The sequence below is a fragment of the Rutidosis leptorrhynchoides genome, chromosome 10 (genome assembly GCF_046630445.1).
Source record: "Rutidosis leptorrhynchoides isolate AG116_Rl617_1_P2 chromosome 10, CSIRO_AGI_Rlap_v1, whole genome shotgun sequence".
Classification (NCBI taxonomy): Eukaryota; Viridiplantae; Streptophyta; class Magnoliopsida; order Asterales; family Asteraceae; genus Rutidosis; species Rutidosis leptorrhynchoides.
Window position 1 is genome coordinate 343,255,134 of NC_092342.1, and position 20,360 is coordinate 343,275,493.

General features: G+C 33.7%; 1 protein-coding gene across 1 annotated transcript; it reads left to right on the plus strand.

Annotated features, from left to right (window-relative positions):
* Positions 1 to 2,196: 2,196 nt before the first annotated feature.
* Positions 2,197 to 3,519, plus strand: LOC139871435 (uncharacterized). Its single transcript, XM_071859150.1, has one exon. The coding sequence runs from the start codon at positions 2,197 to 2,199 to the stop codon at positions 3,517 to 3,519; it is 1,323 nt and encodes a 440-aa protein (XP_071715251.1).
* Positions 3,520 to 20,360: the final 16,841 nt, after the last annotated feature.

Here is a 20,360-nt window from a genome sequence, read left to right on the forward strand (position 1 = left end):
CTGCGCATAATTTAATTTAAATTGTTACACGAGTAACAGAAGTAGAAAATTTGTATGAGTTGATGTTCACAAAATTAAAGTAACGAGGTTGGGTCGGGCCCGTTTTGTTAGGCCAACCCGCAAGAGGGCCCGTTTACATAAACCTTCCTTACTTCTTACCTTCATCGTCCCCCTTTTCAATTACGAGGTCCCACCTTTTAGAACATATGTTAGATTAAAATTACAATGATACCCCCCGATCTATATGTTATCTAAGATATCCTGTTTGATCTCAAAATGATGAGTGTATAGATAATGGATGCCAAACTTCATACCCACAAAAGATTGACACATTCACCTTATTCGTCTAGACACACAACAATCTTTTTTACTATACATTTGTTATTGTGGTACCAATTTTGGGATCTCTAGAATATGTTATCACTGTCTTTATATATGAATATGCATCTTTATTTATGCTTTTCATCTCAATAATTCAATATTCATGACTCTACTAGCTTGTAGATTCATCGGCACGTGCACGCTGGCCCTTTGCGCGCATATTTCATCTATCTCTTTATTGATGTATACATGTAACCATGTAGGTATAATAAGACTTATCAATTACTCAAACAACTATTTATGGCTAGACAACTTAGCTTGAGTGCAATAAAGGAGTTCTTAGAGCACTAGGAGTCGTGGGTTTTTTTCACCGTTATGCCAATTTAATGTCGGGGACGGTGGTACCGTCGACTCTCCGACGGCGTTAAAACTCGCAAGTCACCTCCCACCGTTACCTGTGTAACGCTGTTATTTTTTTTTTCTTCTTTTACTCCGTATTATTTTTATTTTTCAGTTTTTTATAATTGATTTAACACTGAACGATTTCTCCTATTTTGGCATCAGTGTTAAGCTTAACACTGAGATTTAATACTGAGCACACGACTCCTGGTGCTCTTAGGGACAATAAGACTTTAACTCTTCGAAGAACGTGAATAACTTGAAACTGACCGAGAGATACATTAAGGATTTAAATGTCGTTTTCACCGTAGATTGTCTAGGATCATTTAAGGATATTAAGATTTTAAACATTGATATTTAAGGTACACTTTGAGCATGCCCACAACAAAAAATTAGCAACTTGAATGTGATATTGTCTTTACAATGGATTCTTAAATGTGTAATTCCTTTCAAGGTTCCAAAGTGAATAGTTTCGTCACCTTTAATAATTCAAAAAAAGTTGTGGTTTTGATATACGAATTTTGAGATTTTACAATGTTCTTCATTGGATTGGGACCTGTTTCCTTAATAATCGAAAATGTTGCTTGAAACCTACGATGTTGATAATGGTCCAAAAATGGTTCTTTATGAACCCAAGTTTATTGTGTTCAAATTCGTTTTTTCTTATTTATTTATATCTATAAGTTGTAAACGTGTATTTCGTAGCGGAAATACCAAAAGAACATTTATATATCAAAAGTTTTTGTAATGAGAATATCGTAGTTGAAATCCCATACGAGAATCTAAATCTTGTTTCTAACTTGTCAAGTTGAGATCGGCTACATATATGTATTTCATCTAAAATTGGAACAATGTAACAAACTAATAATAGAGTCGTTGACATAGTTAGATCCCTAATAATTTCAACAATGTTCTTAATAAATCCACTCATTCTATACACTAATAGATTGTACTGTACAAACACACACTGCATAAAATGAGTGAATTTAGTAAAAAGATTGTTGAAATTATCACTAACCATCAATATAGGTGTTGAGTGTGTGAGTTGGCATGTTAATGTTAAAGAGAGGGTTACGGTTTAAGTTGAGGAATAAACATGTGCAATATATATATATATATATATATATATATATATATATATATATATATATATATATATTACGTATTTTTTTTGACAAAAAACTGTTAGCCCATCTATATATCTGCACTCATTACATGTATTATATGGGCTTGGCCCTTTAGCCTTACTAGGGTTTATTAGCCTTTATATATTGTCTCTTAGTGTACTGTAATCAGGGAACAATTATGTACAATATTCACTAAATAACATGGTATCACGAGCCTCCCTTTTTCCCTCAACCCTAATTCCCATCGTCACTTTGTAATTTCTTTTCTCAACCTTAAAACTCCATCGTTACTTTGTAAATCACTTCCCAAATCTCCTTAACACATACAGATCACTCGATACTCATCACCATGACAAATACATACGACAAAATATACACCGTTAGATCAATCTCGCATATCATACCCGTCAAATTAGATCTAGCGAAACTTAATTATTCTCACTGGAAACGTCTTTTCACCACACACTGTGCCGGTTTTGAAGTCTCAAAATTTATCCTTGGCACTTCCACTGCCGCAGAACAAGCAACACCCGAATGGCTCAAGGCCGATGCGGTCGTTTCCACGTGGATCTACAATACAATATCTGAACCGCTTCTTGAACGTTTACTCAACTCTGAACCTGCATCATCTCATGTTGCGTGGACTTTTTTGGAAAACCTTTTCACAGACAACAAGCTTGCAAAAACAATGGAGTTAAACGCTGAATTACGTAACCTTGACATCGGAAATCAATCTGTCGAGGAGTACCTTCGAAAAGTGGATCGTATTGCAACTCATCTTCGAAACCTAGGCTCCAAGGTTGAAGATAATGATCTGGTTATGTATGCGGTAAACGGTTTGAATCACAAATATCCACATGTATCGCTCATCATCATTCATCAAAAACCATTCCCTGATTTTGAAACGGTTCGATCTATGTTATTGATGGAAGAGATGACGGTGAATCGCACACAAAAGACGACCGAAACTCCATTGAATTCATCTCACCTGACTGCCCTTGTTGCTCAGTCATCCACACCGCCACCACCTGCTCCGGTTACCGAGACCTGCCGCAATTTTTCTAAGGGCTATTGTCAGTTTGAAAATCGTTGCCGATACCTCCATCATGGTCCTTCAAAAAAGAGTAATTCTGGGAATAATTTTGGTACAGACAGTAGACGTGCAAATGGTTTAAACCAGGCCCAGTTACTACAATTAATTGCAGCCCAACAACAACAATTGGCGGCCCAATCCGTTGGTAATTTTTGGGCTCCACAGGTTCCTGTTTATTCATATGGGCCTGGGCCTGCTTCTCGTCCAATATCTCAGGCTGGAATTTTGTCGAGCCCACATGGTTTTAACAGGCCTGTCAATTCTCTTTATGGGCCAAACCAACTCGGTCTTACTACTGGGCCACAAGCTTACTTATCTGGACAGCCCACTAGTCATGCGTCTACACATCAGCCCAACACATATGGATCATTTACGGTTGACCCACGCACTCAAACTCAGGAAACTATCTTGCCCAATGCATTCAGTGCAATGACTCTTCAGGACTACGGGGCTGCCGGATGGCATATGGATACTGGTGCGTCATCGCATCTTACCTCCTGTATTAACAATCTTAGTACTATTTTTAATAATTGCAAATATCCATCAGTCGCTGTTGGTAACGGGAACATGATGTTTTAGCAGAGTAGTATATAAAATAGCTTATATTTTTACACGAAATACTATTAAATACGATACAATTTTACACAAGATATTTATTTATTTAGAGAATGGATATACTTAAACCTTGCTACAACACTTATAGGCAGTGTACCTAATCGTACAGTAGTGTAGTTTTTAGTAAGTCCGGTTCGTTCCACAGGGAATCTTTTTAAACAAAGCTTAACGCTATATTAGTTTACTTTTATAAAAATACAAATATATATATAAGTAATATTAATATTATAAAGGGGGGTTTTACCGTTTAATGACCGGTTTGTCGATTTTAAAACTTTAGTCGCAGTTAAAACCAAATGTAAAATAATAAATAAATACAAGACTTAATCTAAAGCGTAAAGTAAATAACGATAATGAAATTGCGAATAATAAAAGTGCGATAAAATAAACTTGCGATAATTAAAAAGTACGATAATTAAAAGTGCAATTAAATACAATAACAATAAATAAAAATGCGATAATTAGAAGTGCAATTAAATATAAAATAAAGGAAATTAAATATGAAATAAAAGAATTATGCTTATTTAAACTTCCGTAATCATGATGTTTGACGTGTTGATTTTAATTTTATGCCCATGGGTTAATTGTCCTTTGTCCTGGATTATTTAATATGTCCATACGGATTTGTCCATAATAGTCCATCAGTCATAAATATAAAGAGTGAAAGCCTTCGTCAAATTATTCTTATTCCCGAAGTCAAATATTCTAACTAATTGGGGATTCGAATTGTAACAAGGTTTTAATACTTTGTTTAATGAATACACCAGGTTATCGACTGCGTGTAAACCAAGGTTTTACTACTTTGTTAACAATTACACCAATTACCCTTGAATGTAATTCACCCCTGTTTCAACAAGCCTATTAACTATTAATCCAGTTCTGTATCCGGTAAAATGAATAATTATTGGTATTTATAGATATCCCGCCCACCGTACCCAGTCAAGCGTATGTGGTTATATATAAATACGTCGAATTATAAGTTTGTATATTAAATTAACAAGGTATTGTTTAATTAATATAAAACCCATTAATAACCCATAGTCTAATTTCCACAAGTGTCGTTCTTTTATCCAAACTCCAATTATGGTACAAAGCCCAATTACCCAATTTTAGTAATTAGCCCAACATCATGATTACTTCGTTTTAAATAAGCATAATAATAACTTAGCTACGAGACATTAATGTAAAAAGGTTGAACATAACTTACAATGATTAAAAATAGCGTAGCGTTACACGGACAGAATTTCGACTTACACCCTTACAACATTCGCTAACATACCCTTATTATTAGGATTAAAATTAAAATTACAATTAAAATTAAAATATAAATATATATATTTACGTATATATTGAGAGAGATAGATATTAGATGATCAAAAATGATCAGAATTCGGTTGGCTTTATAGGGAGTTTCAGAGTTTGGGGCTCCGCGACTCGCGGCCATTTTTGTCTTCAAACTCCGCGAGTCGCGGAGTTTGCTTTTACAGCTCACACAAGTTTGGCTCTTTGTTTACCGACGGTTTTAAATATTTATATAATATATAAATAATTATAAGAATTATTTAAATATTATATTATATTTATGTGCATAGTTGACTTGTAATTTTTAGTCCGTTGCGTCGAGCGTTGAGAGTTGACTCTGGTCCCGGTTCCGGATTTTCGAACGTCCTTGCGTACAATTTTATATTTTGTACTTTGCGTTTTGAATCTTGTACTCTTGTAATTTCGAGACGTTTCTTATCAATAATTGGAACCTCTTTGATTGTCTTTTGTACTTTTGAGCTTTTTGGTCGTTTGCGTCTTCAATTCGTCGAATCTGTCTCTTGTCTTCACCTTTTATTATTTAAACGAATATCACTTTTAAATAGAACAATTGCAACTAAAAGCTTGTCTTTCTTGAGGAATAATGCTATGAAATATATGTTCGTTTTTTGCATTATCAAATATTCCCACACTTAAGCGTTGCTTGTCCTCAAGCAATATCGTCTTGAAATACTAGAATCACTTCTTTATTCTTCACACTTTGTACATCAGTGATTTCTATACGGCGGTATAAACAATGGTAGTAACGATATGGTTTACAGTCCCACATGACTATAAAAATTTAGATCCATTAAGGAAATTGGATCTTTATGAAAACATTTGATCTTTTGAAAATTAAATCTAGTTTTTACCCTAGATAAGTTTTCCGGAATAACCCTTTGCCGGTGTTTGCAAAATATTTTTGTGGGTTTGGTGGGTTTTAGATTTGAAAATTTTAGCTCAAAACTTATGGTTTTGTGTCACCCACTTGCTAACCTTATATTTGGAAAGCAACACGTCCAGTTTACTTGTCCCGTATATTGCCTTTCGGTAAACTACCGTCCGGTTGTAAAGGAAAGCGTTGAACAAGCAACTGTTAAGGCAATGTCTAATGACATGCATTTGATTATGGTCTATAACGTGTCGGACGCAATTACTATCCTTGGTAGGAGCAATAGTAAAGCTCACCCTTATGATTTTTCGGTCTGGCACAAGGTCCTGTCTTTGACCACTATGCAACCACCGTTCTTACGGTTGACACCCGATTTAGTTCAGGTGACCTAATGAATTCCAGGTGAATTCCTAGGATTTTACGTTCAATGGTAATGAACGCATTGAAAATAGGGTTTTCAGAAAACAAATCGGTTTGTAATTTTGATCAAAATATTTTCTCGTTCAAGCTCGAGTTTAGATATCATTGAATTCCATGAGTTTGTAATTCTCAATCTTTAAGGTCAATCTCAAGGATTGAGTAATATCAGGCTTAAAAGCTGATTTTTAATATTTAAGGAGATTATCCTTTCTGGGGATCTGATTCATTAGTCTTATCAAGCTAATTTGCATGGTGCCCCCCCCCAATTGTACGAGATAAATCCTTCTCATGGTTAGGATAAATCTGACCACTTGGCGACCCTGTTTAATGCTGAGGTCCGTGGATTTCCTACTGATTTTAGTGATGACTTTTCTAGATTTTTCGTCAACCTACAGCTGGTCTGGACGACAACTTCATGACCTAAATCAAGAAGCGCGTGTCTTTTTCGGAAGACTTTACTTCCTTTTAATGATGGAATTGATTCATCGTGTAGATCCATCTTTCTTACAGTAAATCAGGTAAAACTTTTTAGTTTAGTCCAAAGCAAAAGTATTTTCAGTTATTTGTACAAAAATATGTGACATATGTTTAAGATAACTTGGTAAATTTTCCCACACTTGGCTTTTATTTTCCTTTTTATCGTCCTCTATTCCATTTTAAATGAATTTTAACATTTTGGTTTGTTTCTCAATTTAAGTCCTTTCCGAGGTTACAATAATTTCGGTGTTAAAACCTAGTTTATCGTTCATAAATATGTATAAACATGATTTTGAGTTCATTTAATTGAAATTTTTTTTTAAAATTTTACTAGAATTGGGTAGTCAGTATATAAGACTAGGGCTGTTCTTTATTATCAGAGAGCACTAGATTCTAATACAACTACTGCTTTACTAGTATTTTTAATGGTAACCAAGTGTATAAAGATAAAAATTTTAAAATCCGAAAGAATTTAACCCCTTCCCACACTTACGATCTTGCAATGCCCTCATTTGCAAGAAATCAGTAACAATTTAAATTATTGAGGGTGATTTGTGTGAAAATGATTAAATTTTTACCAAAGTTTCCAAATATATTGGCGTTTGTTTGCTGAATGATAAATGGTGCACATCATTTGTTCATTCCGTCTTGTTGTTATTTCACATATATTTTGCATCTTGTCGTCAAAATTAGTTGCTTTTGCTGAACTTAATGCCAGTCTTTGAAAATGCGTTGTTTTACCCTGTTGTGTACATAAGATAAACTGCAAACATATATACATATTTTTGAAGTTTGGTATATTACCTCACATTCAAAAATTATTAAAATCTAAGAATAAAAGTTAGAAAATTATAAAAACTATTACAATATTAACATAAGTATTAAACGTATCAACATTACAAATTACAAAATAAATAAAACTAAGTAGACTAGGGATGATACTGATACCAATAGGGGTTCCAAGCATAACCATAGGTGCTATAGAATGCTTCGGCAGGGTTATACGTAGGATACGGTGGTTGCATCTCTATAGACCAGGGAGGGAATATGGGTTTCGGAGTAGGAATATAGTTTCTACCTATATGTTGGCAATGAGCTATGATTTGGTATTGATGAACTTGCCAATCTTCAAATGCTCTCTGTCTAGCATTTTCGTACTCCTGTGCAGCTATAAACCTTTGCATTTCTTGCATCTCATTTCCCCCTCCTACATTACCTTGCTGTTGGTTTCTCTCAACCTGTGGATGTCTACCATGGTATTGTACTGCGGCGTTATTTCGCCTCTTCAAAACTTTCGCACCATGGTATACATTTAAACCTATAGTATCGCGGGGTTCTGGTTCTTCGACTAATAATCCCCCCTACTTATATCCACACCGAGATATTCAGCAATCAAAGTAATAAATATATCACCTCCTATTATGCTATGCGGTCTCATCCCCCTAACCATAGCTGATAAATAATAACCCACACAATAAGGTATACTTACAGCGCTTTGTGGGTCTCGAATACACATATGGTAAAACAAATCCTGTTCATTTACCTTTTCTTTGTTCTTACCTCTTTGTGTAATCGAATTAGCTAAAAACCTATGAATCACTCTTAATTCAGCTCTATCTATATCCAAATAAGAGTAATTTCCCCCTTTGAATCGGTGATGGCTTGTCATTTGACTCCATACACCGTGTGTATCAAAATTTTCATCTATCTTTCTACCATTTAGTATCAACCCTCTACAATCGGCAGATGCTAACTCCTCAGGCGTATATATACGTAAAGCCTGAGCCATGTCTAGTAAAGACATGTGGCGCATCGAACCTCCTAACAAAAATCTAATAAAAGATCGATCGGTTAAACTAGCTACCCGATCATTTAATTCTATACTACATAACAATTCTTCACACCATACTTTATATACAGGCCTACGCATGGTGAATAAACGTACCCAGTCGTTAAAAGTAGAATTACCATACCTCTGTGCAAGTAATTCCCTAATTGGCCCGGCCAATTCTACAGCTTCTAAGGGTCCCCATTCTATGACCCTAGGTACCTCAACAACTTTAGAATGAAGAGTATGCAAACCCCTTTGGTATTTTGGATAATCTATCCAAAGTCTGTCAAATCTCAGGTTCGGGTGCAAATCTTCCAAGTGCATATCAGAAAATGTCATGACTGGATGCGGTATATCTTGCTTGTAGTAGCTATCCACCTCCTGTTGTTCCGCATTATCAGCAGGAGCATTGCGAGCTTGGGATGAAGATTCACCCCTTTCAGTCTGCAAAACACATCAAACACAATTTTTTTGCATCCAAATATGCATTAGTGTCAGCAAAATCATCAATCAAAATAATTACAATGACATGATCAATTTATATCAAACTTAAGCTCATTTTCAGATTTTCATCAAATCTACATTTTTCAAATAAGCATATACGAAAATGTACGTCAAGTTCATAAGCATTCAACTCAAATAACATGTCAAAATAATCATTACTAGCAATTAAACAAGTTTCAAATGGCATTATCTCTCAAAAATCAAGTTCATGAATTTTTAGACTTGAAAAAGTCCACTTTAATTCTCAAAATCATGTTTAGGCTCAAAGTTTGGATCATTTAACTACCTAAACATGTTACACTACTTAATTTAGCAACAATTCATGACAAAAATCGGCCATAACCTGTTTATATCAAAAAGCCCCAAATTTGCTCAAGAACACAAACCCTAGATTACTTAAAATTTGAAGTTTAAGGATTCTAATCATGTTAAACAACATCAATCTAGGTTATACAAGCATAATACATAAACAATTTAAGAATAATTACACTAAAAAGCATCAAAATCAAATTTGGAAAAAAATTGCTCAAGAACACTAATTTCGGATTAAATGGTGTTTAGGTGTAGAAATTTACCGTTTTTCTTGAGTAATTCCTTGATAGCATCCTTCTCAACATGATTTTAGTAAAAGATTTGATGATTAACGGTTAAAAATTGTGATTTTGGGGGTGTTTTTGCGTGTTTTTTCGAGGGTTATATTCGCAGTATTTTTCTGTTTTTGGGTTGGGACTGAGCTGTTCCAGCTCTTATATTTTTTTCTGTAATCCGATCCCTCCGCGAGTCGCGGGGTTTAAAGCTTCAAACTCCGCGAGTCGCGGAGTTTGTTATTTTTTTTTTTTTTTAACATCTTATACTAATTAAAACAATTAAGTAATTAATTTTTAAAATTTTGTTTCCCTTGTTATTTAGGACGAGGTCGTTTCGGATCGATGTCCTAGTCCGTCCTTCGACAAAATTTTAAAATTTGTCTTTTTGTAGCGATTGTTTTAAAAGCTAAGATTTTTGGATTTTTTAATGTTTTTTGCATACTTTAATTCAATAAGATTAAAAATAATGATAATAAAAGTTCTCGTCCCTCCCTCGGGTAAAGCAATTTCAGTTTAAAGACCTAGTCTTCAACTTACGACGAATTTTAAAAATCATATTTTTAACTTAATGAGATAAAGTAAATTTTTGTTTATAAATTCACACAATTTAAATATAAAATTCAAAATTAATATTAAAAATTCACACCAAACTTAAAATTTGAAATGCATAAAATTAAAAATTCATATTTTAAAAATAAAAAAAATCACACCAAACTTATATAAAATTTTCAAATATTTACAATTTTAAATATATAGTTTTTACAAAGTTTACAATATTAATTTAAGATTTATATATTAATTTTAAAAACATGGTAAAAATAAATTTAAAAATCTTTTTGGCTTTTTATCCCACTTTTATCAATCAAATATTATCAAAAATATGCGCCCCTCTTTTCGGTAAAGTAATTTCGATTCCAAGACCTAATTTAACTCATGACGAATTTTTGAAATATTTTGGGTTGATTGATTAAAGATATTTATACCTTAAGAATAAACGTTAAATTTCGCAGTGATGTAATAAATTTTTGAATGATATCAATAATTTCGGTCGCCAAACCTAATTTTATTCAATACCAATTTAATACTTTATAGCGAACAAATTATCGTTTATTATCAAAAGGTTAAAAATAAAAATAAAGACTGTACAGACTTACCTGTGAGATAGTATTCTTAGTTATATGATCTATCCCATTCATAAGATAGTCGGTTTAATTGGTTTTCCATAGCTACATAGGCGTAACCTCGAGCATTCAGTGTCTTTTCTTCTAAACATATGAACGGTCCGTCTCTGCATAAAGTAACAAATTCGGTGTTTGAATAGGTTTGATTATTTGAACATTTACCTCCATGTGACCATTTTCCGCATTTGTGACATCTTTCTAGGTGTCGTGCTCTTCTTTTTGCTGCGGATTTTGATTTTCCTTTACCAAATTGTAACTTATTATCTTCGCATCTGGATTCTTTTCTAACTCCGTCCATTCTTTCTCTGATTACTGATACTATTTCACTCGGAAGTGTGTCATTATTATGTTTAGTGATCAAAGCGTGTAGCATTAGACCATGGTTTAGTTCACAGGCAGTCTTTATTTCCTAAAAAATAAAAATTCAGAATGGGGGGAGAAGACTAGTTCTTTAGGGTCTGCTAGGGAAAGACCATTCGGGTTCCATTTTCGAGAACTACACGAAAACAGACAATCTAACTCTAACAGAAATACATATTATCCTTTAAAGACTTGATTCTCCCCACACTTAGTTAGCTGTGGTGTCGAAATTGCGATTAACTTCGTTGTCGACTTCCATCGGACTATCTATGTAGTGTTTAACTCTGTGACCATTAACTTTAAATTCAATCCCATTTGAATTTATCAATTCTACTGTTCCGTATGGGAAAACTCTTTTGACTATGAATGGTCCAGACCATCTTGATTTCAATTTTCCAGGAAATAGCTTGAATCGTGAATTGAAAAGAAGAACTCTGTCTCCTTCTTTAAATTCTTTTGAACTTCTGATTCTTTTATCATGCCATTTTTTTGTTCTTTCTTTATAGATTAACGAATTTTCGTATGCTTCATGTCTTAATTCTTCTAATTCGTTTAGTTGACTTAACCGTAGACGTCCAGCTTCATGTAAATCAAGATTACATGTCTTCAAAGCCCAAAATGCTTTGTGTTCAATTTCTACTGGAAGATGACATGCTTTTCCATAAACGAGTCTAAAAGGTGTGGTTCCAATTGGAGTTTTGTAGGCTGTTCTAAAATCCCAGAGTGCATCCTCCAACTTAATGGACCATTCCTTCGGATTTGATCCTACAGTTTTCTCTAGAATACGTTTTAAAGCTCGGTTGGTATTTTCAACTTGTCCACTTATTTGTGGATGATATGCGGTGGAGATTTTATAAGTTACTCCATATCTTTTAAGAACTTTCTCAAGTTGATTATTACAGAAATGAGTACCCCGATCACTTATTAAAGCTTTCGGTGTTCCAAACCTTGCAAAAAGACGTTTTAAAAAGTTGACTACAACTCGTGCATCGTTAGTTGGGAGAGCTTGTGCTTCCGCCCATTTAGATACATAATCAATGGCTACGAGTATATAGAGATTATTATGAGATTTTGGAAATGGACCCATAAAGTCAATACCCCAAATGTCAAATACTTCACATACTTGGATAACATTTTGTGGCATTTCATCACGTTGACTTATTTTTCAGGCCCTTTGACAAGCATCACAGGATTTGCAAAGAAGGTGTGCGTCTTTGTAAATTGTAGGCCAATAGAATCCAGCATCATAAACTTTTCTTGCTGTTAGTTGAGGCCCATAATGCCCTCCTGTTGGTCCTGTGTAACAATGGTTTAATATTTTACTAGCTTCATCTCCAAATACACATCGGCGTATTATTCCATCGGGACAACTTTTAAACAGATGTGGATCTTCCCAAAAATAGTGTTTTATATCACTGAAGAATTTCTTTCGTCTTTGGTACGATAATACTTTTTCAAGGAATCCACAAACTAAGTAGTTTGCATAGTCTGCAAACCATGGGATTTCATTATAATCTATCTTCAATAGATATTCATCGGGAAAGTTGTCTTGTATGGCCGATTCATTTAGAACTTCTAATTCGGGATTTTCAAGACGAGAAAGATGATCAGCGGCGAGATTTTCTGCTCCTCTTTTATCTCGGATTTCAATATCAAACTCTTGTAAGAGTAAGATCCAACGGAGTAATCTTGGTTTAGCATCTTGTTTCAAAAATAGGTATCTAAGAGCAGAATGGTCGGTATAGACCACCGTTTTTGCTAGAACGAGATATGAACGAAATTTGTCAAAAGCAAAGACAATAGCAAGGAGTTCTTTTTCAGTAGTTGTATAGTTCGTTTGTGCTCCTTGTAACGTCTTACTAGCATAATATATAGGTTGAAATCGTTTTTCAATCCTTTGTCCTAAAACGGCTCCCATTGCAAAATCACTTGCATCGCACATTAGTTCAAATGGTAGATTCCAATTTGGTGTTATCATGATCGGTGCATTAGTGAGTTTTTCTTTAAGAATATTAAAAGATTTGATACACTCATCTGAAAAGATGAATGGAGCATCCTTTTCTAGGAGTTTATTCATAGGAGTGGCAATTTTAGAAAAATCTTTTATGAAACGTCGGTAAAAACCGGCATGCCCTAGAAAACTCCTAACTCCTCTAACATTGGTGGGATGTGGAAGTTTAGCAATTACATCTACTTTAGCTCTATCCACTTCAATTCCTTCTTTTGAAATTTTATGTCCAAGAACGATGCCTTCTTTAACCATGAAATGGCATTTCTCCCAATTAAGTACTAGATTTGATTGTTCGCATCTAATGAGCATTCGTTTAAGATTAACTAGACATGATTCAAATGTATCACTGAAGACTGAAAAGTAATCCATGAAAACTTCCATGCATTCTTCTATCATGTCATGAAAAATCGCCATCATACACCTTTGAAAGGTTGCAGGGGCGTTGCAAAGTCCAAATGGCATGCGTTTGTAAGCAAAAGTACCATAAGGGCACGTGAATGTGGTTTTCTCTTGGTCCTCGGGTGCTATTGGAATTTGAAAATATCCGGAAAATCCATCTAGAAAACAATAGTAACTATTTCTGGCTAATCTTTCCAACATTTGATCTATGAAAGGTAAGGGAAAGTGATCTTTTCAGGTGGCGTCATTTAATTTTCTATAATCAATACACACACGCCATCCTGTTACAGTTCTAGTAGGAATAAGCTCATTTTTCTCATTTGTAATGACAGTCATGCCACCCTTCTTAGGCACGCATTGAACTGGGCTTACCCATGGACTATCAGAGATTGGATAAATTAGACCTGCATCTAGCAGTTTAATAATCTCTTTCTTAACTACATCTTGCATATTAGGATTTAGTCTTCGTTGGCGTTGCACATACGTTTTATGACCTTCTTCCATAAGGATTTTATGTGTGCAATACGAAGGACTTATTCCTTTAATATCATGAATCTTCCATGCAATGGCTGGTTTATGAGCTTTCAACACAGAAATGAGTTGTGATTTCTCATTTTCAGTAAGAGAAGACGATATTATTACAGGTAATTCAGATTCACCATGTAAATAAGCGTATTCCAAATGGTTTGGAAGTGGCTTTAACTCTAATTTCAGAGGTTCTTCTATCGATGATTTGTATCGATATCTGTCTTCTTCTTTTAGCATTTGAATTTCTTCTGTTGTTGGTTCATATCCATTAGCTATAAGTGTAGCTAACATTTCAGCTTCATCAATTAGTTCATTACCTTCTCCTAAAGAACATTCTCCTGTTCCTTGTAATTCTGGGAATTCTTCTAATAATTCTGCATGTGCATCTATAGTTTGAATATAATAACATGTATCATCTGCAGATTGTGGTTGTTGCATTGCTCTATCAACTGAAAAGGTAACACTTTCATCCTCTATACTTAGGGTCAATTTCTTACCGAACACGTCTATCATTGCTTTAGCCGTGTTTAAGAATGGTCTTCCTAATATGAGAGGAACTTGAGAATCTTCTTCCATGTCCAGAACAACAAAATCTACTGGAAATACTAAAGTACCAACTTTAACTAGCATGTTCTCCATTATCCCTCTAGGATATTTTATTGATCTATCGGCTAGTTGTATGCTTATTCTAGTTGGTTTCAATTCTCCAAGGTCTAGTTTAGCGTATAGTGAATACGGCATTAGATTTATACTAGCACCTAAATCTGCTAATGCTTCTATTGAACTAAGACTACCCAGAAAACATGGAATTGTGAAACTTCCTGGATCAGATAGTTTTTCTGGTATCTTATTCAACAGCACTGCTAAACAATTAGCATTCATAGTAACAGCCGAGAGTTCTTCCATTTTCTTTCTATTTGAGATTAGATCTTTCAAGAATTTAGCATATCTAGGCATTCCTGAAATCACATCAATGAAAGGAAGATTTACATTTATCTGTTTAAACATATCCAAGAATTTGGATTGCTCGGCTTCAAGTTTCTCTTTCTTCATTTTACTCGGGTAAGGAAGTGGTGGTTGGTATGGTTTAACATAAGGTTTAGCCTTAACTGTGTTATCTTCATTAACCTTTTCAACTACCGGTTCTTTTTCCTTATCTTGATCAGGTTGTGGTTCTTGTGGAGTAGGAATAGCTTCATCAGAAGTTACAGGTATTTCAGGTGGTTTAAGTGTTGTACCACTTCTTGTGGTAATGGCTTTAGCTGTTTCATTCCGGGGGTTAGCATTTGTATCACTAGGTAGACTTCCCGGTTTTCTTTCACCTATTAACCTTGCTAGGTTACTTACTTCTTGTTCCAGATTTTGAATAGAAGCTTGTTGATTTCTAAATGCTTAAGCATTTTGTTCATTGGTTTGTTTTTGAGATGTGAAAAACTGCGTTTGAGTTTCAACTAGCTTCGTCATCATATCTTCTAAATTCGGCTTTTTATCATCGGTTTGTTGTGGTGGTTTGTTTTGAAAATTAGGTCTTTACTGATTGTAATTATTATTGGATACTTGTTGATTGCTAGGACCTTGTTGGTTGTTGTATGGAATATTTCGGTTATAGTTCTGGTTTTGATTGTAAATTGGTCTTGGCGGTTGATAATTATTCTGATAATTATTTCCAGGCCTTTGGTTTATATATGAAATATTCTCTCTTTGTTCCATTGTTAATTCAATACTGAGACAATCTTTTGTCAAATGTGGTCCTCCACACTGCTCACAACTAATTCGTACTGAGTGAATATCTTTAGTCATCTTTTCCATTCATCTCTCAACAGCATCTATCTTTGCGGAAATGGAATCTAAGTCATGGCTAGAATCGGCTCTAGCTGCTTTAGATGATCTAACGATATCTTTTTCTTGGTGCCACTCATGTGAGTGGGAAGCAGTGTTATCAATAATTTTGTAAGCATCAGTTTCAGTTTTCTTCATAATAGAACCACCAGCTGCTATATCTATGTCTTTTCTTGTAGTGATGTCGCATCCTTGGTAGAATATTTGTACTATTTGACAGGTGTCTAAACCATGTTGCGGACATCCTCTTAACAACTTTCCATATCTTGTCCACGCCTCATATAGAGTTTCATTTGGCTTCTGTGTAAACGTAACAATTTCTGCTTGAAGTCTTACGGCTTTAGATGCAGGAAAAAATTGTTTAAGAAATTTTTCAACTAAAACGTCCCATGTATCAATCGCCCCTTCAGGTAACGATTCCAACCAATCTTTGGCTTCTCCCTTTAAAGTCCAGGGAAATAACATGAGATATATCTGTTCATCCTCTACTTCTCGGATTTTAAATAGTGTGCAGATCCTATTAAAGGTACGTAGATGTTCATTTGGATCTTCCTTCGGCGCACCACTAAATTGGCATTGATTAGTCACCATGTGTAGAATTTGTCCTTTGATTTCATAATCTGGCGCATTAATGTCTGGATGAGTAATTGCGTGACCTTGGCCAGTGCGTTTAGCTCTCATTCGGTCTTCCATACTTAAAGGTTCCAGATTCTCCATAATTGAATTTGTTGAATCGGAATCACTAGAGGATTCTGATTTAATGGTTCGTTCCTCAACAATCTCTGTTTGAATGATTGGTGGTTTCGGAGGAAAATTTAATGGTTCAGGATCTACGAATCGTTCCTGAATATTCTCCGGATTCTCAATTGTGAGGTCGGGTTCAAAAAATGGATTATCGGAAATTTGAACTGGAGTACTTGGTCGACTGGATGACGATTCTAAAGAAAAATCAACGGCAGTAATATTTGCTAAATGTCTTGATCTAGTTACAGGTGGTGAACGTACAAAAGGTGGTGAACGTCTTGCTCGGTGCATTCACTGAATATCCTATTAGTTTTTAAAAGGAAAGAAAAATTATAATAAGTTATCCAATCAATAGACTTTTCTGATTTTGCCCAAGTTTCGAATAGCCAAAAGATGCAGCAGAGGGGCAGAATTCGTTTGGTCTCAATATAATTGAGGACTGTTTGGCTCCAATAACCCGGTCCACGTACAAATCCAACTATTACTACGACCCAGAAAATTTTGATGTCTATTAATTTAACCACTTAAAATAAATTTTCGTAATTTTAAGAAATTTAGATAAGAAGTAGAATAAAAATCTATGTCCTAAAACTAGAATAGCGAGAAATAAGAAAGAAAAAGAGTTCGTCAAAAAAGGTCGAAAAAGAAAATTGGTTGAAAAATAAAAGGTGACGGAAAAATAAAAGAAACTTATAAAACTTAAAAATACTTGACTAACCTAACCTTATTACTACAACTAACTTAAAATTATAATCGCAAATTGAGATTACTAATTGGAATGATAATTGATACATAGGTAAAAAGTGTCTAAAAATATTAAAGCTTACAGGAAAAACTAAATCCCAAATGGAAATAACTTAAAAAGAAACTAAAACTTAAAAAGGCGTCGCAAAATTCTAAAGTACCTAAATCTTAGTCTAAAGAAAAAGCACTTAAGGGATTTTACGGCAAAGCCTAAAAATCTAGAGGTAAAAATAACTATTGCAAAAACTAAGTTTAAAACTAAATATGAGCTAAAAATACAAATATTACGCTAAAACGATTAAAAAGGGACAAAATATAAAAATATACAAAAAGTTGTAAAAAGTACAATTTTTATAAAAATATTATTTTTATATTATTTATTTATTAAAACTATTAATTTTACAAATTAATTAAACTAATTAAACTAAATACATAAATTAATTAAAACTTAAATTAAATACTAAATTAATTAAATATTTAACCCTAATTACAAATTAATTAATAATAATTAATAATACTCCGTATTTAATTCAGATTAGGGTTCTGTGTGGCCCGTGTCAGACGGCTCCGCGACTTGCGGTATTCAAAGCATCAAACTCCGCGAGTCGCGGGGATCCAAAATTCAACTCAGGTACAGTTTAAAACTTGACGTTTTTTTTTTTTTCTGTTTTTATATTTTCTGTTTATAAAATATTTATATAATAAAAACTTATATTTAAAAACTTAAATAAAAATAGAACTACTTTATAACTTTAAAAATATCTTAAAAATAGATTTATATATTAAATTTTTTTTTTCGGTTTTTTTTTTATTTATAAAATATATTTATAAAATAAATTAAATAAAACTTATATTTTTACAAACTAAAGAAACTTTATAAAACTTAAATATTTATCAAACTCCTAAAAATATTTATATTTTTCTTTTTCTTTTTATATTTTCGAATACTTAAAACGTATTTTTATAAAAACGAATTTTAATAAAAGTAAACTAAAAATCTTTTTTTTTTTTATATTTAGCGTTGCGCTTCTGGCGTTTAAGAGTTCCCCGGCAGCGGCGCCAAAAATAACTTGATGTTTTAGCAGAGTAGTATATAAAATAGCTTATATTTTTACAGGAAATACTATTAAATACGATACAATTTTACACAAGATATTTATTTATTTAGAGAATGGATATACTTAAACCTTGCTACAACACTTATAGGCAGTGTACCTAATCGTACAGTAGTGTAGTTTTTAGTAAGTCCGGTTCGTTCCACAGGGAATCTTTTTAAACAAAGCTTAACGCTATATTAGTTCACTTTTATAAAAATACAAATATATATATAAGTAATATTATTATTATAAAGGGGGGTTTTTACCGTTTAATGACCGGTTTGTCGAATTATAAATACGTCGAATTATAAGTTTGTATATTAAATTAACAAGGTATTGTTTAATTAATATAAAACCCATTAATAACCCATAGTCTAATTTCCACAAGTGTCGTTCTTTTATCCAAACCCCAATTATGGTACAAAGCCCAATTACCCAATTTTAGTAATTAGCCCAACATCATGATTACTTCGTTTTAAATAAGCATAATAATAACTTAGCTACGAGACATTAATGTAAAAAGGTTGAACATAACTTACAATGATTAAAAATAGCGTAGCGTTACACGGACAGAATTTCGACTTACACCCTTACAACATTCGCTAACATACCCTTATTATTAGGATTAAAATTAAAATTAAAATTAAAATTAAAATATAAATATATATATTTACGTATATATTGAGAGAGATAGATATTAGATGATCAAAAATGATCAGAATTCGGTTTGCTTTATAGGGAGTTTCAGAGTTTGGGGCTCCGCGACTCGCGGCCATTTTTGCCTTCAAACTCCGCGAGTCGCGGAGTTTGCTTTTACAGCTCACACAAGTTTGGCTCTTTGTTTACCGACGGTTTTAAATATTTATATAATATATAAATAATTATAAGAGTTATTTAAATATTATATTATATTTATGTGCATAGTTGACTTGTAATTTTTAGTCCGTTGCGTCGAGCGTTGAGAGTTGACTCTGGTCCCGGTTCCGGATTTTCGAACGTCCTTGCGTACAATTTTATATTTTGTACTTTGCGTTTTGAATCTTATACTCTTGTAATTTCGAGACGTTTCTTATCAATAATTGGAACCTCTTTGATTGTATTTTGTACTTTTGAGCTTTTTGGTCGTTTGCGTCTTCAATTCGTCGAATCTGTCTCTTGTCTTCACCTTTTATTATTTAAACGAATATCACTTTTAAATAGAACAATTGCAACTAAAAGCTTGTCTTTCTTGAGGAATAATGCTATGAAATATATGTTCGTTTTTTGCATTATCAGAACACCATTCCCGTCACTAATACTGGCCATAGCTTGTTACCCAATGTCCATCGACCACTACACTTAAACAACATTCTTGTAACCCCTAACATTGTTAAAAACCTCATATCTGTACGACAATTTACCCGTGACAATATTGTTTCTGTTGAATTTGACCCATTTGGTTTTTCTGTGAAGGATTGCCTGACGCGACGAATTCTGCTCTGATGTGACAGCACCGGAGATCTTTACCCACTCACCTCACCTACCACTTCTCCGCAAGCCCTCATCACCAGCCCTGTTACATGGCACCAACGTCTTGGACATCCAGGACACGATGTTTTTCGTAGACTTATTTCAAATAAAGATATTCATTGTAATAAGATGTCGACTCCTTTATTTTGTCACGCTTGTCAGCTAGGCAAACATGTTGAACTACCGTTTTCTGTTTCTAGCACTAATGTTAATGCTACTTTTGATATTATACATTCTGATTTATGGACTTCTCATGTCCCTAGTCTTAGTGGTTTAAAATATTACATTATATTTCTTGATCATTATTCTCATTATGTATGGGTTTTTCCGTTACGCAATAAATCTGACACACTTAATACATTCATACAATTCCGCAACTT